This window comes from Gavia stellata, chromosome 12 (genome assembly GCF_030936135.1).
Source record: "Gavia stellata isolate bGavSte3 chromosome 12, bGavSte3.hap2, whole genome shotgun sequence".
Lineage (NCBI taxonomy): Eukaryota > Metazoa > Chordata > Aves > Gaviiformes > Gaviidae > Gavia > Gavia stellata.
Window position 1 is genome coordinate 5884335 of NC_082605.1, and position 15233 is coordinate 5899567.

At 64.4% G+C, this 15233-nt stretch overlaps 1 protein-coding gene across 1 annotated transcript in view; it reads right to left on the reverse strand.

Annotated features, from left to right (window-relative positions):
* Positions 1–204: 204 nt before the first annotated feature.
* BSN (bassoon presynaptic cytomatrix protein) overlaps positions 205–15233 on the reverse strand; it is a 94399-nt gene continuing 79370 nt past the window's right edge. Inside the window, exons 4-10 of the mRNA XM_059823527.1 lie at positions 13280–13714; positions 5095–11748; positions 2221–4339; positions 1165–1907; positions 710–803; positions 449–592; positions 205–245 (exon numbers count right to left, since the gene is read on the reverse strand). Coding sequence (XP_059679510.1) covers positions 205–245; positions 449–592; positions 710–803; positions 1165–1907; positions 2221–4339; positions 5095–11748; positions 13280–13714 — 10230 coding nt within the window. The remainder of the gene's footprint in view (positions 246–448; positions 593–709; positions 804–1164; positions 1908–2220; positions 4340–5094; positions 11749–13279; positions 13715–15233) is intronic.

The window sequence follows — 15233 nt, forward strand, 5'->3', positions numbered from 1 at the left end:
CACTCACCGTTATACCCAGAGTCCGGCGCCATGTGCTGAATTCACTGACTTCTTCATAGGTTTTTCCACTGCAACGACTCGATCTCCACTCGCTTCCCAAACTCCTGCAGCAGGAGGGAGCAGGAGGGCGTCAGGCGTGGCTGGGGCAAGGAGAGCCCGCGGCGCAGTGTGCGGTACCGGCTGCACTCACCTTGTGCCGTTCTCTCACCAGAACGAAGTGAACTTCTTGCCGAAAGCCGACACCGCTGCGGGGAAGCCGGGAGACGCATCAGCACAGCACAGTCCCCCCGGCCGCCCACCTCCCCAGCCCCAAAACCGCTGCTTTTGCCCCAAACCACGGGAGCACCGCATCCTGCCGGCTGCTCCAGGCCACCCCCATGGCACCCAACCTCATCTCGGTGCAGAAGAGCATCACTGCCACTACCCCATCCCCGGGAGCCGCCCTCACCTTCAGTCAGTTTGCCTGCTTGTTCCGCTGCCCCCCCCGGCAGGATTTTGGAGAAAACGCTCTCTCCTTCCACCCCAGGCTGCCCCGTGGCTGGGCCGGTGGGACCACGTGGCCCGGCCGCCCTCGCACCGGCCTTGCTGTCTGCTGGGGGACAAAGGAAGGCACAGTTAGCAGGGGACGGGACGGGGGGACTTGGCGGAGCCCCCGGGGTAGCAGGCGGGGGTGCGGGGGTGACGGGACCATGCCGCCAGGCTCACTGACCTGCTGCTCCTTGGGGCTGCGCCGCGGGTGCTCTCCCTGGCTGCTGTGGCACTTTTGCTGCGGGTTTGGATGCGTCTGTCTGCTCCGCTTTTGGCTGGAACGGGGAAAACAGCTCTCAGGGCTCGCCCTCCCGGCAGAGCATCTACAGTGGGTGGCCTGGGCCGGGAGGCAACACCAAAACCCCCAAATGCTGCAGGAAAATGGCTCCACAGCCTCAAAAGAGGCAAGGAGAGATCCAGGGCACAGCGACATCCCCTCCCGGGTCCCCTTGAGGGTACAGATGCTCCCATGGCCCTCAGGGCCGGCTGTGGTGGGCACATGGGTGGGATATACCTTGCCCCACAGCACCCATCCCCAACCCTTCCCCTCCCAGCCCCTGGCCATAGCCAGCCAGGCTGGTCCTGGGCAGAGCCACGGGGCGGGGAGGCAGCGGAGCCGGCTGAGCCCATACTTACCGCCGGCACTGGGTGCCCACTCGGCTGTGCATGGAGCGTGGCCGGCGCCTTCCCCGCTGCCTGGGTTGGCCCTGGCTGCTGCTGCAGCGGCCGGGATGACGGGGGTCCCTGCGTCCTGCCCCTGGCCTCGGGCTGTGCCGAACCCGCCGTCTGGGCAGCCTGCCGCACCGCTGGCTGCTGCCGTGCTGCCTGCTGCCCTGCCTGCTGCTGCCTGGCTGCCGGCTGCTGCGGGTGTGCGAGGGGCTCCGGCTTCGGCGCTGGGGTGGCCGGCCCGTGCGGCTGGGAGGGCTTCTGCGCTTTGGGGGTCTCGGCACCGTGGTGGTGAGCAGTGGAGCGGGATGGCGGGGCATACTCGGAGGAGCTGGGGCCGTAGGGCGCGGGCACACGGGGCTCGGGCTGCTGCGCCTTCTTGGCGGTGGCTGGCGGCCCGTGGCCACGGGGCTCGTGGCGGCTGGGCTCCCGCGGGTGCTGCTTGGCCGAGCGGCGCGGGGGCTCGTCGCTGGCGTGCCGGGAGGTGCCAGCGTGGCGCCCATACTCCCCATGGTGCCGGTGCTCGCGGTGCTGGGGGTAGTCATCGTGCTGCCACGGGTCCTCGTCGGGGGGCTCGTCGTAGTCGTGGTAAGTGTGTTTAACCGGGGGTCTCTTCTGCGAGGAAGAGTGGCCACCATAGTGCCTGACCCTCTCTGCCCGCGCCTCCCTGGGCTTATCAAACCAGTCTGTCTCCTCCTGACCCAAATGATAGGCTTCAGAAACCAAAAACAAACCACAGTCAATCTCTCACTTGAGGCCACCCGGGCGGAAGCCATGCAATGAGGTGGGAGAGGCAAGCAACGGGCACATGCGCAGGGGACAGCCCGCGCCGGCAGGGATGGGACACGGCACGGCACAGCGCGGCGGGGCACCGTGCAGGACCGGCTAACACCGAACAGCCAGGGCAGGGGGAGGAAGGCACATGTCAAGCAAACTGAGGCGGTGAGAGTGTCTCTGCGTATAAGCAGACGGGCATGCCCCGGGGAAGTGCCATGCTCTGGGGTGGTCACCACGGGGAGCCGTTACCTTCGCTGTCCGAGACAACGCAATGGGCATCGTCCATGCCGTAGCCCTCCTCGTGCTTGTACGAGTGACTCCTTGGCACGTCTTTGATGTGCTCTTGCACATCAGGCAACGAGTGGCTGGAGCAGAACTGGGAGCAGGGGTCCCCTGCCGACTGGGGGCCAGGCCCACCCACGGCACGCGACCCCCCCACCGCCTTCCCCAGGGGGCTGACTGGGCTCTCCTCCTCCGAGGGCTGTGTGCGGACGGGCGCCCGCCCACGGCTCTGGCTCATGCCAAGGGACGAGGGCTTGGAGCCACCTTTCTGGAAGCGCTCCGCACCCTCCCGCTCGTAGGACTTGCTCCGGCCGCCTGCCTCCCGGCCAGAGGACTTTTCCATCCCGTAGCCAGAAGAGCGGGTTCTGCTGCCGGTGGAGTACACCCGCTCCTCCTCGTCCACCAGATCCCGGCTGGAGACACCGTAGTACTTCTGCTGCTCGTAGACGTTCTTCTTCAGGCCATAGGTGATCTCCTCCTGCAGTTTCTTGGCCCTGGAGGCCACGTTGCTGCTGCCAACCGAGGTTGTCGCTGCGTAGGAGGCTAGGTCCGACTCCACGTCTTTGGCTTCTTCAATGGGGGAGAACTTGGAGATCTTCTGTTCCATGCCCTGCTTTCTGTGCTTGCTGCGCTTTGAGGAGACGACGGCGGGTGCCAGGTTCTTTGAAGAATGTTTTGGCAGTGCCGCGCCAGAGCCGTGCTTGTCCGTCCGTGAGGAGTGCCGGTACTCGCCATCCCCGTAGTAGTAGGATGAGCCGGCAGAGCTCCCCGACACCCTGCCATTGCTCTCTGCACCCCGGTGGTAGCTGTTTTTCCCTCGATGGTCAGGGCCATGGTGGTCGTAGATGTCCTCCTCGGACTCCTCCTCGGCTTTGGTGTAGCAGCAGGGCCGGCCGGAGCCCTCAGCATCCCCCAGCTCACTCTTCTCTCTGCCATGGCGGCTGTCGGTGCCTGTGCCTGCCGGCTCCGCTTTCTGCCCTTCCGCTGCCGGGCTCTCCTTGGTGAGCTCGCTGATGTCCTCGATCATCACGTAGTTACGGGGGATGTTCTGCTCGAGGCTGGTGTAGAGGGACTCGGAGGAGAAGCTGGCCGAGGGGCCCTGCGCCACGCTGGCTCTCTCAGCTGGCCGTGTCTCGGGCGCCTTGTACTGCTCATAGCCGCTGCTCGCCGTCGTGGTACTGAAGGTGACATCAGGGATAGCAGAGGAGCTGGTGGCCATGCCAATGACCTCGTAGTTGGTGGGGATCTTCTGCTCCAGGTCGGCCAACGAGGTCTGCCGCAGCTTCTGGTGCCCACCGGCCATCTCTGCCGGGCTCTGGAAGAGGGTGGGCTGCGCCGCTGGCACCGTGGCCACCCCGGCGAAGGCGCTCGGGGCTTGGTAGGGGTTCTGGGGCCGGAAGCCCGGCTGTCCTGGGGCGCCCAGCTCTGGGTACGTGGTGCCAGGGACTGGGAAGGTGCCCGGTGAGGCAAAGGTGGGCAATGGGGCTGCTGGCAAGCCATCCTGAGAGGTGCTAGCCGTAGGGTACTGGGAGGGCTGCAGGCGCGCCGGCGGAAAGGCGGCAGGGCCCTGCGGGGCGGGGTACGGGTAGGCGCCATAGGAGGCGGTGGCGGTGGCAAAGTCAGGGTACTGCCCGGCGGGCGTGGGGCGCAGGCCGGCGCCGTCGTAGGCGGCGAGGCGCAGGCTGTGCAACTCGCTGTCAGACAGGTAGTCACGGCGGTCCCCGGCGCAGCGCAGGTAGGGGTGGTCCCGCCCGCCTCCTCGCTCCTTCAGCAGCGACTCCTTGCGCTGGGTGATGCCCAGCTCCAGGTACTTCAGCTTGGCGTCAATCTCCTTCTCCTCCTCGTCCAGCTCCGCCTGCTTCTTCCGCAGCTTGGTGGCCTCGTGCTCCACCAGCTTCAGGTCACGGTCCAGCTCCTTCAGCAGGCTGGCCTTGGTGACCGGCGCAGTGGCCTTGGGGGCCAGGCTGCTCAGGTAGAGCTGGGGGGTGGCTGGGCTGGCCAGGGGGACGTGGGGCTCCTCGGGCGGTGGGCTGGGCAGCGTCCGCTTCACCTTGCGCGCCAGCGGGCTTGACTGCAGTCCTCCCACCTGTAAACCCAAGGGACACTTGGTCAGGGGTGCGGGTGGGTGTCCCCCCATGTTCCCCCAGGGCATCACGGAGCTCTTCCCGTGCCCTGGGGTTGCGGCAAGGTGGCCCGCTGTGCACATGTCCCACCACGCACCGAGGAAGCGGCGTTTATGTAAAAGCACAATAAATAGGATGGAAGTAACAGGCAGGGCGCTTTCTGTGAGTAATTACCGGGGGTGGCAGCCGGCCAAGTGCTGGGCTGGCCCTGTGTGTGCTGCTGCCTGCCACAAAAACTGCTTTCTGTCCTCGGGCGCCTGGCAGCGGCGCTCAGGGGAGCGTCCGGGGGCTGCTGCTGCCCTGGGAATTGCCCCGGGGCTCTTTGCGGGGCGCTTGGCAGCCCAAGGCAACTGCGGTGTGTGGGGGCAAAGGTGGGAGCAAGAGCCACCGCAACCCGAAACAGAGCCGTGCATGGCAGCTGCTCCTCGGGAGAGGAGGGGACCCAGTTGGGGCAGGGGGCAGGGGACAGCCCTGATCCTGCCATCCAGCAGCAGCTCCTGCCCGCTGACGGGCTCATGCAGCTGGTGGAGCTCCAGGGCCTCCCGCTGCCGGCTCCCGGCTTTGGTGCACGCGTCTGTGCCCGCCGGCTGCCATCAGCTGCTGCGGGAAGCCAACCTTTTAAAATATTAATTGCTGCAGCGCTAATGAAACTGAAATGTCCTGAGGTGCCTCCTGGGGTTGTTTCCCGAGGGAAAGGTTGTTCCCTGTGCTGACATACCTGGGTGCCGGGGAGCAGCGGGTGCTGGTAGAGGGAGAACCTGTCCTTGCTGGCCTCCTCGGCGGTGGGGCTGATGGGCTTGGGATCGGAGAGGGAGCGCTGCATGGTCTTGATGGGGCGCGGCAGCGTCTGCTGGCGCTGGGCCGAGTCGGCGGTGAAGTGCTTCTGCGGGGGGACGTGAGCCTTGTTCAGTCGCTCGCTGGTGGTGAAGGAGGATTCCAGGAGGCGGTGGGGGGAGAGGGGGGAGACGGGTGAGTAGAGGACCTGGGGAGAGCGGGGCGGCTGGCGGGTCACCAGCTGGGAGAGGGACTCAGCCGGCAGATGGGACTGGTAGCCGATTTCCAGAGGATCCGGCTTCTTCTTCTCGAACTTGCCCAGGGTCTGCTGCCGGACGGCGTGGGGGTCCAGGGGGCCCGTGCTCACCATCTGTATGTTGGTGGAGTAGGGCGGGATGGTGGTGGGCACCGTCAGCTGGGGGACCACGACACCGGGCTGGGGGGCTGGCTCCGGTTCCGTCTGGCAGGCCAGGCTCTCACCCCGCTGCGTCTTCTCCGGGGCCGAGATGTACTTGACAATCTCTACCCGGGGGTCGTGGGTGGTGATGTGGATGGAGGGGGAGACACGGAGGAGCTGGTCGGGCTCCGTCTGCACCGAGCAGTCGCTGATGGTCTGGATACCCACGCTGGCTGTGCCACGGGCCACCCCCTCTGACTTGCTCTCGGCACCAGCCTCGGTGTGCCGCGAGGGTCGGGAGCGCCGGCGGCGCACGGGCTGCTCCCACTCCCCGCTGTCCTCCTCGTCCGTCTGCACGCTGCAGTCGGCACTGCGCCGTGCTCGCCGCCGCCGTGACAGCAGGTACCGCTCCTCGCCGTCCTCCTCATCTGTCTGCACGCTGCTGTCCGCTGTCTTCCTCGCCGCAAAGGACTCCCGTGCCACCTCCTTCTCGTAGGCGTCCCGCAGCCGCGGCATCGAGTTCCTCTTCTTGATGCCCCGGCCAGGCTCCCAGGGCTCCTCAGCTTGCAGTGACATGTCCGAGGCCGAGCTGCTAAGCGGCCGCTGTGGTATGGGATAGCGGGGGCCGGCCGGCCCCTCTGGTGGTGCCTGGCTCGGTGGGGGCCATGCTTGCCCATTGTGTGGCGGGCCCCGCGGCACCTCGGCGGGACCCTCGGGCAGGCGGGCGGTGGGCTCGGCGGGTGGAGGAAAGGTGCTCTTCTGCCGCTTCTGCTCCTCCAGCTGCTGCTGCAGCTGGTGCTGGAGCTGGTGGATGTGCTCGAGCTGGAGGCGCTGCTGGGCGAGCTGCTCCCGCTGCAGTGCCAGCTGCGCGTGCCGCTCCTCCTGCTGCTGCTGCAGTACCTGCTGCTTGATGCACTGCAGTTCCTGCAGCTCCCGCTGCACCAGCAGCTGCTCCTTCTCCCTGTGCCGCTGCAGCTCCGCGCGCTCCCGCTCCAGCTCCTCCTGCAGCCGCAGCTGCCGCAGCTTCTCCAGCTCCACGCGCTCCCGCTCCAGCTGCAGCACGTGCTCTTGCTGCTTGCGCTGCCGTTCCTCCTCCCGCTCCCGCTCCTCCCGCTGAGCCCCGTCCAGAGGTGGCTTGGGCACTGGGGCTGCCTGCCCACCCTCCTTGCCAGCCGCTGGTGCCGCCGGCCCCTCGGCACGGGGAGTAGCCCCCGCCGGCTCCGCTCTCTGCAAGCCACCCGTGGGGGCAGTGGGGGCTTTGGGAGCAGGACCAGCACCTGCTGCTGCCGGCGCTGTGCTGACGGGCTTGCCCAGGTAGACGGGTGTCTCCATCAGCGAGGCTGCCGGAGCCGGCCGGCTGGGAGCCGGGTAGCGGTAGAGACCCTGTGCCGCCAGTGGGACACGAGGGGTGACGACCGGTAGCCTGGCCAGGCTGGCCAGCGGGACCGCCGCCATGCCGCCCGGGCCATAGGGTCTGTACAGCCCACGCAGCATGGGCCGCAGCACCGAGGCCGGCTGGGTGGTGATGGGCAGCGTGGAGGCGATGGGTGTGTTGATGGTGGAGTAGATCATGCCGTCAGCGGCACGCACGGTGGCGGTGGAAGGGAACATCTGCCGGACAGTGCCCAGGCGGATGCCGGGGACGTTGTACTGCGCCAGGCTGCCGAAGCCCTGCCGTGCCTCAGGGAAGGTGGGGTTGTACATCCCGCCGGGTTTGGGGGGCGCGGGGCCCTGCTGCTGAGCTGCCAGCCCCCCCGTGCCCCCCGGCCCAGCCCCGGGGCCGTAGGGCAGCAGGTCGGGGCCGTTGGTGTGCCGGCCCCCGTACTGGTCCATGGAGTTGAGGGCGGCGCACATGCGGCTGATCTCACGTGCTGTGGTGGCACTGTAGTGGGCCAGGCTGGACTCCTGGAAGCTGGCCAGGTCCCCCCGGGGCGAGAAGCGGTAGTCGGAGTAGATGTTGGAAGCCGAGCTGTACCTCCGCATGGGGAGCGGGTGGCCCAGCAGCTCTGCCGGCTGGCGGAGGTCAGAGAAGGAGCCGTACTGTAGCCCCTGGCCCAGGTAACCCCCCTCGGCAAAGCCCACACTGTAGGAGTGCTTCATGGTGCTGAGGTCCACGGCAGCGTCACCTGCCGGGGAGGGGAAGGGCTGATCCCCCTTTGTGGGGTAGTAGCTCATCCCGATTTCGGAGAGGTTCGTGTCTGACATGGAGGAGTAGAGGCGGCCGAAGGCGCCAGCAGGGTAAAACTTCTGCTCCTCGTAGAGCGCGGGTGCTGGGGCCGGCTGCTCCCGGTAGGGGAAGGTCTCCGGCAGCTCCGGCTCTCTGCTGCCATAGAGGGGCCCACTGGGTTTTCGACCAGCCGCCACCGCCTCCCCGGCTTTCTTCTCCGGCATCTTGGAGGTGGGGTTAAAAGCGCCGGTGCAGCTGCCACCGAAGGGGAACTTGTAGACCACGTCGCAGCAGGCCACCTGGCTCTCTGGCTTCACACCGGTGAGATCCAGCACGTTGGCTGGTGGCTCCTCCTTCAGCACTTTGGTCACCGGGCCGGCCGCCGCCTCCTCCATCTGCACCATCATCACCTGCGACTTCTTGCTGCCCAGGGCGAGGAGAGGGCTCTGGCTCTTCAGCTCCACTGGCACAGCCCGGTACAGCTCTGAGCTCGGCTCTGGCGGGAAGGGCTGTGGGAGGCCACCGACGTTCTGCGCCCCGCCGGTCTGCGTGATGAGCATGTCCTTCTTCACTATCTGGCCTGGCACGCCATACCTCGCAAACTTGGTCTGGGGGGGAGCGGTGGGCTCGGGCTTGCTGCTGGCTGCCCCGCTGGCTCTGACGGCGGCTGTCTGGACACCCTGCTCTACCTGCTTCACCTGCGCCAAGCATACCGGGCTCCCGGTCCCCTGTCCGAAGTCCACTCGGCTCTGGAAAGGGTCTCCATAAACCACGGGCTGCTTGGGCTGCGAGAGGAGCATGGGAGAGGCGACAGCCAGGCCAGCGGTGCTGGCTGCTGCGATGATGGCATGGGGCTGCTCCTGGGCGTTGAGGTTGATGATCAAGGGCTGGATGGCCGTGGACTGCCGGCTCGGGATGTGGTCCAAAGTCAGGCAGTACTTCCTGGCCTCAGTGGCCAAAGAGGTGAGATCCATGCCTTGGTCTGTTATGATGATGGGGGCGGACTTCAACGCGGTCCGTAAGTCCACGGCGTTAGTGCTTGGCGCCTTGGGCCCTGGCTCAACCCGGGACGTGCCGGGGACGGACGAGATGCGGCAAAGGGAGATGTTTTCTGCAGGGAGCGCTCCCCAGCCATACAGCCCCGCGATGCCATCGGTGGCTGAAGTCACGGCAGGTGCCTTTTGGGTGTGCTCCTTCACCGGCTGTACCCTGACATAGGTGCCTGGCAGCTGCTCCGGCTCTGGTGCTTGGCTGTAGCCGTGCACCGGCAGCTGCCGGCTCGGCCTGGTGGGGGATGAGGTGGGGGACGTCGAGGAGCCAGAGCTGGTCGGCTTGGTTTGGCTGGCCGCGTCGGCCGCCAGCGTGATGAGCATGAAGGGGGCGTCCTGCGAGGAGGGCTGCCGGGCCAGGCGTGGTGAGCCCGCCCGGTGTGGCGTCTGCGTCCCTTGTGCCACCATGGAGGAAGAGGTGGCGGGGCTGGCAGTGGCAGGACCCTCGTAGGGGAGGAGAGGGCTCTGAGTCTGCGTGGAAAACTCTGCCGTGGCCTTTGCGGCACGGGTGGGACTCTGCGTGGGGGACGTGGGCGAGAGCGGAGGGCTGGAGCTCTTGAAGAAGGGGTACATCTTAGGTGGCAGGGGCTTGTTGTCGCTCGCAGCTGGGAGCTTCTCCCTGGCCGTCTGCACGCTGATCTCCACGGCCACCTTGCTTCTGCCAGTGTCGTCCGTCTGCGAGCCGTAGCTGACAGCGCTCTTCACCGGACCGTAGCTTCTGCTGGCTACTGATGGGGCCTCCGGAGCTGAGGAGCTGTAGCTCCGTGGCACGCTCCCGGGGCCGCCCGCTGCCGCCGTTGTCACCGTGCTGGTGCCTTTGCCGTAGGCGTAAGGAGTGGCAGCAGCCTTCGATGTCGGGCTGGGCGCTGCCGGGGTGCTCTGGAGCTTGGCCAGGTCTTGCCCCTCTTTCGCAAAATGCTGGGTGACCCGGACGTCGGGAATGGCCTTGCCTGTGCTGCCATCAGAGGCAGCAAAGGAGACGGGAGCGGAGAGCTGCGTGGGGCTGGTGCCGGGGGTGAGCGGACCACCGTTCTGCTTCATCAGGTCGGCATAGGCGCTCTCGGCATTGAGGAAATGCTTCTCCTGGTACGCTTCCTCCTGCGCCTTCGCCTTCTCTCCCTGCTCGAGGGCCAGGTCAAAGGAGGAGGACTGGTGCATCCTGGAGATGCTCTGGGAGGTCTGCAGGATCTCCTCGTACACTGCTCCCGCCTTCGGCAGGGCGCTTGGATAGCCAGGCTGGGAGGGATGCGTGGGGCCACCGTCGTACTGGTACTCCTCGGCATACTGGTACTCAAAGCCGTTCTGGCCCTCAGTGCCACGGTAGCTGACCTGCTGGTAGGCGCTGCCATAGGAAACGGCCGGCTGGGCCTGCTGGACCTGCTGCTTCTGCATCATCTCCGCCTTCCTCATCATCTCCTCGTAGGCTTCCTCAGCGCTCTTGAGGGGCTTGCTGGCGGGCTGGCTGGGGCCGCTCTCCCCCTTCTCTGTGGGGGAGTACAGCGACATGAAGGTGGGCAGGTTATACTCACTGCCCGACTTGTACAGCTTGGAGGCCACGGCGTCAAAGCTCTCCGCCTCCGAGTCGATGGAGGGTGAGTACTCGGAGCAGGAGGAGCGGTGCAGCTCTTCCATCTCTGCCGCTTGCCGCAGCTCCTCGGTGGGGGAAGCATCCTCGATGGGAGAGAGGTTGCTGGGGGGGGTTTTGGAGCGCTCCCTCCTCCGCTGGGCCCTCAGCTCCTCCTTGTCACGCTTGGTCTTGCGCGCTGTGCTCCGGATGCGCTGCTGCTCCACCTCACGCATCTTCTCCTGCTCCCGCAGCAGCTCCTCTTCCTCCCGCAGCTCCTCCTCCTCGGACGAGTCCTCGATGGTGGGCAGCAAGGGGCCGTGCGAGCGGTGGCGAGCCTTCCTCTGCTGCTTCACCTCCTCCAGCCGCTGCCGGCGGCTGGGGCTGCTGTCGCTGTCCTCTTCCAGGGAGGAGATGGAGGTGGGCGAGGTGCCTGAGGTGTAGCTGGGTGTCGTGGCCGGCAAGGTGGAGGAGTACTCGCCCCGGGAGCGCTCCTCAGGGGAGCCCGTCAGGCTCTCCATCTCCAGCTCGGGCTCCCGGTCCAGGTTGGCATCTGCCTCCTGATCCATCTCCATCTCCCGGCCGTAGCTGGTTGTGCTGTTCAGCTCGATGGTCTTGAAGCGCCGCAGCCCGCCCTGGGCCGTGCTCAAGTCGTCACCCTCCGCCGCCTCCAGCTCCTTCCTCTCTTCCTTGTACAGGCTGCCGGGGCTGTGTGGCAGGCGCCGCTTGGCCGACGCTGGCTCTTTGCCCTTCTCTGCCTCAGCCTTCTGCCCAGCTTTGGGGACGCCGTACTTGGCGCGACTGTAGCCACCTTCCTCCTCCTCCTCCTCGAGGTTGTCCTCCTCCGCGCTCATCTCCAGGATCTGCCTCCGCATGAACTCCTCATCGCTCACCTCCACCTCCCGGCCCTTGGGGCGGGGGGGCACCGGGGAGAAGCCCCCCTCGCTGCTGTCCTCCACGTAGTCATGCCGCAGCTTGCTGCCGAACTCATCCGAGGACTCTGCGCTCTCCCGCCGCTCCCGCTGGTTCTCCCACTCCAGCGAGTCCTCATCCTCCTCCAGGATGTCCTCCAGCTCCTCATCTGAGTCGAAGGCTTCGGGGGTGATGGAGAGGTACCGCGGCCGTTGCCGCTGCCGCTGCTCCTCCCGCGGCTCCGGGCAGCCCTTGCCGCGCTCGGTGGGCTCCGGCGGGGCACCCCGGCCTTCCAGGAGGGGCCGCATGCTGCTCTCCAGCTTTGTGAGCTCAGAGGGGCTGGGGGGGCTCTGCCCAGCCAGCCCAGTGCCGCTCAGCTTCTCCTCCTCCTGCTGCACCAGGCCGGTGATCTCGCTCTGCGAGCTGGAGATGCCGTCGGAGGAGTAGCCGGTGTCACTCAGGCTCTGGGGGCTGCGGGACAGGTCCGGGGGGTAAGGCTTGCTCCCATCCTGCGGGCGAGGGAGAGCACAGCGTCACAGCTGGGCAGCTCCAGAGCTGCTCCCCACACTTCCCCCCCAATCCTCCCCTGGGGAGCATGCAGAAGGTCTGGGCGGTGTTGGGAGCCAGCCCAGCACGAAGGCTGGGGGCCACCCCGTGTGCCCCCCAAATGGCTCGTCAGCAATTTGCGTGCCAACAAAGGCAGGTGACAGAGCGTGCTGCAAGCAGGGGATGGCATAGCAAACGTCCCCGGGGGCGCAGGCATTGTGGGACTCATAAATACGTTTTAAAAACCGGGCCCCGTCAGTGTTATCTCCCCCAATAACTAACAGCAGAAGGCTGTCTAATGGCAATATCGATTTTTCTACTGCCCACTACTTAGACACCCAGCGGTGTCTAAGTGAGCCCTGGCCGTCAGCCTTGGGGTACCGATGGCTGCGTGCCCTTCCCCGGGGAAGGGGTGCACGGGCAGAGCTGCCTGCCGCTCTCCCCAGGCAGGAGGCAGGCAGCTGCCTGCACAGGGAGGAGCGGGAGCACTGGTAATGGGGGGGGTCCGGGGAAGGGGCAGCCCTCGCGCCCCGGTTCCCGGCCAGGCTGGGGTGGTGGCACCGAGAGGACAGGAGCTTCATTAGCGGCAGCCGTGGGGGATGGCTGCCTTTTAATGAACTTTAATTCCCCTGACTGACAGCCCTGCAAAGCAGCCTTCAGAAGCAGGGTGGCCCCCAGGATCCTCATTAGATGCCAGCAGAAATCAACAGGCCCTTTTAATTGACGTTACAATTAGGCAGCCTGTGGGAAAGCCTCCGAGCTGTGGGGAAAGCATCGCCACGCCCGGCCCTGGTGCTACCGGCACGGCCCGTCACCCTGCCAGCACAGAGGCACCACGGACCTTATTTGATTTCGGAAGTGCCAGGAGCCTCTTCCCCAAGGGCTTCACAGCGGCATGGGGGTAGCTGTCCCCTCCCAGATGGTGGGGACCTCCCGCCGCGTCCCCTCCCCATGGGGGGTGTGTGCTGGCTGCTGCTGGGATGATTGCTCGTGGGGGAAAACCATCCCAATGCAGCCACATGTTTCCCCAAATTGTATTGAATTTTAAAAAAGGTGGGATGAGGAGCTTGAAAAATGCCCACTGCTGCAACATGAAATGTTGTGCAATGAGTTTTTCTATTTAACGACAAATTCAGCTGCCCTTATATCATTTTAAAACAAATCCAAAGGCCAAAGACGACCTGAACTATTGCATTATGCCCAAATTGATCTAATCCTGATAAAGAGAAGGCAAATACCAGCATGCTGCTATAGAGCCTGTGAGCTCCTAAGCGGTTTGGAAACGCTGAAACAGCAGTGTTTTAAGCTCACTGTTTCCCAAAAGGCCATTTCCCAAGGCAAATGGCCTCGACGACACGGTTTCTGCTCTGACTTGGAATAAACCCCCATCTCTGAGCATCACTGCCGGCAGAGGCATGGCTCAGCACCGTGCCAGCCCTGGGCGGGATGCGGTCCCCAGGGATGCTCGGAGTTGTATGCGCCCTGAGAGCTCACCTCCTGCTCCTTTGCCCGCAATGCCTCGGGGGGTGCCCGGCTCTCTTTGCTCTCCGCCTCCGGTTTGGGGGTCACGCTCTTCCCCTTCGGCGCAGTGCTCTCAGGAGCTCTGGAAGGCTCCGGGGCAGCTTTGGGCAGCGGCTTTTCCTCTGCCGGCACTGGGGGCTTCTTCTCCGCCGGGGCAGGGCTTGGGGTCCTGCTCTGCTCGGCAGCCCGGAGGCTCCTCGCGGGCGAGGGCTGCCGCACGGGGGGTGCCACTGGCTCGGCGGGTGCCGGTGCGGGTGCTCTCTGCTGCTGGCCGGCGGCTGGCGGCTGGTGCCGCGGGGAGCCAGTGGGCGGTTGCTTTGGGGCAGGCAACGGCATCGGGGCAGGGTCACCGAGGCTGCCTTCGAGCAGCCGCTGAGTTTGGCAGTTCAAGCACAGCCATTCGTTCTTCTGCAAAACACAGAAAGGAAAAGTTCTGTTCAAACTCTGGGAGCTTCCTCCCAGCAGGGACCTCACCGAGAAGTTCAGCTGATGGGACACACGGCGATGGTGCAAAGGACTCAGCCCGCTCAAACCAAACAACCGGCTTCGGAGAGGCCAGGCGGTGAGCAGGCAAACGCCGAAACACCAGCACAGGCTGGGGAGGGGCTCACGCAGCGCTGGAGCCGTACCCTACAAACCATCTAGAAGAACAGACCAACCATCCAACTTAAACCTACCTCTACCCTTGTCCAGACCTCAGTGATGTTCAGCCAGAGGGACCATGGCTACGACAGAGGGATTTCACACTCTCCCCCACGACACCTCAGCATCACCGGCTTTTTTCATCTCCAGTCTGGCCAGTATTTCGGTTTTAAATGAAGTTAAACAATGAAGGCAGATTGCTGCTGTAGCTTAACACTTCTCGGGCTCCATACAGTTTCTGTCTCACTCTGATTTGTTTTCCTTGATACAATAAAGGTTTAATAGCATAATCATAATACTCAAAGATCTTTTTTTCTAGGTTATCAGAAAATACTGGGTACACAAGTACGCAAAAATTTCCCAAAGATATTACCCAAAGTACACGCTGTGCGGGAAAAGAACAAGACAATCTCGTCTAGCGAAATTCTCAGCAAGAGCCGTCGTTTCATGGCCTGGAAAAAGCAGCTTGCCAGCAGGGCTGTGAGTGGCAGAGAGCCCGCGGGGCTACGGCAGGGGCTCTGCATTAAGAGATCAGAAGCACTTTCCCCCACCAGGTTGTCCAAGGGCTATTTTTACCCACCCAGGAATGTCCAGGAATAGGGGCCTGACATTTCCTTCCCTTTCGATGTTTCATCATCTTAAATCTTTTCAGTTTTGCTGCTAACAGCCCGATATGCTCCAAGTCCTTTCCCCCAGACTCCTCTTTTGTTGATCCATTGCTCTTGAAGCTCGGGGCGGCCAACCTCAGGGGGTGGCTGGCCCCAGAGAAGCTGTCACTCTGTGGAGAGGTGGTCTTGGTCTTCAGCTGGACCAGCCTGGGACTGGGGCTGCAAGCCAGCCATGTCTCCTGGGCCACAGAGGCCATGGCGTCCATGTAGAAGATGAGGTTCACCAAAATGGCCTTGAGGAAACAGCCTCAAATTGCGCCAGAGGAGGTGTCAATTGGATATTAGGAAAAATTTCTTCACCCAAAGGGTTGCCAGGCATTGGAACAGGCTGCCCAGGGAAGTGGTTGAGTCACCATCCCTGGAGGTATTTAAAAGACGTGTAGATGTGGCGCTTAGGGACAGGGTTTAGTGGTGGACTTGGTAGTGTTAGGTTAACAGTTGGACTCAATGATCTTAAGGGTCTTTTCCAACCTAAATGATTCTATGATTCTATTCCACGACTCTAAAAACCACACCTATGAGATGGCAGCAGCATAACGGGCTTGGCACCTGCATCCAACACCCAGGAGTCCCCATGTTTTGACAAGATGCTGGAGATGCTTTGCAGCTGGTGGTGG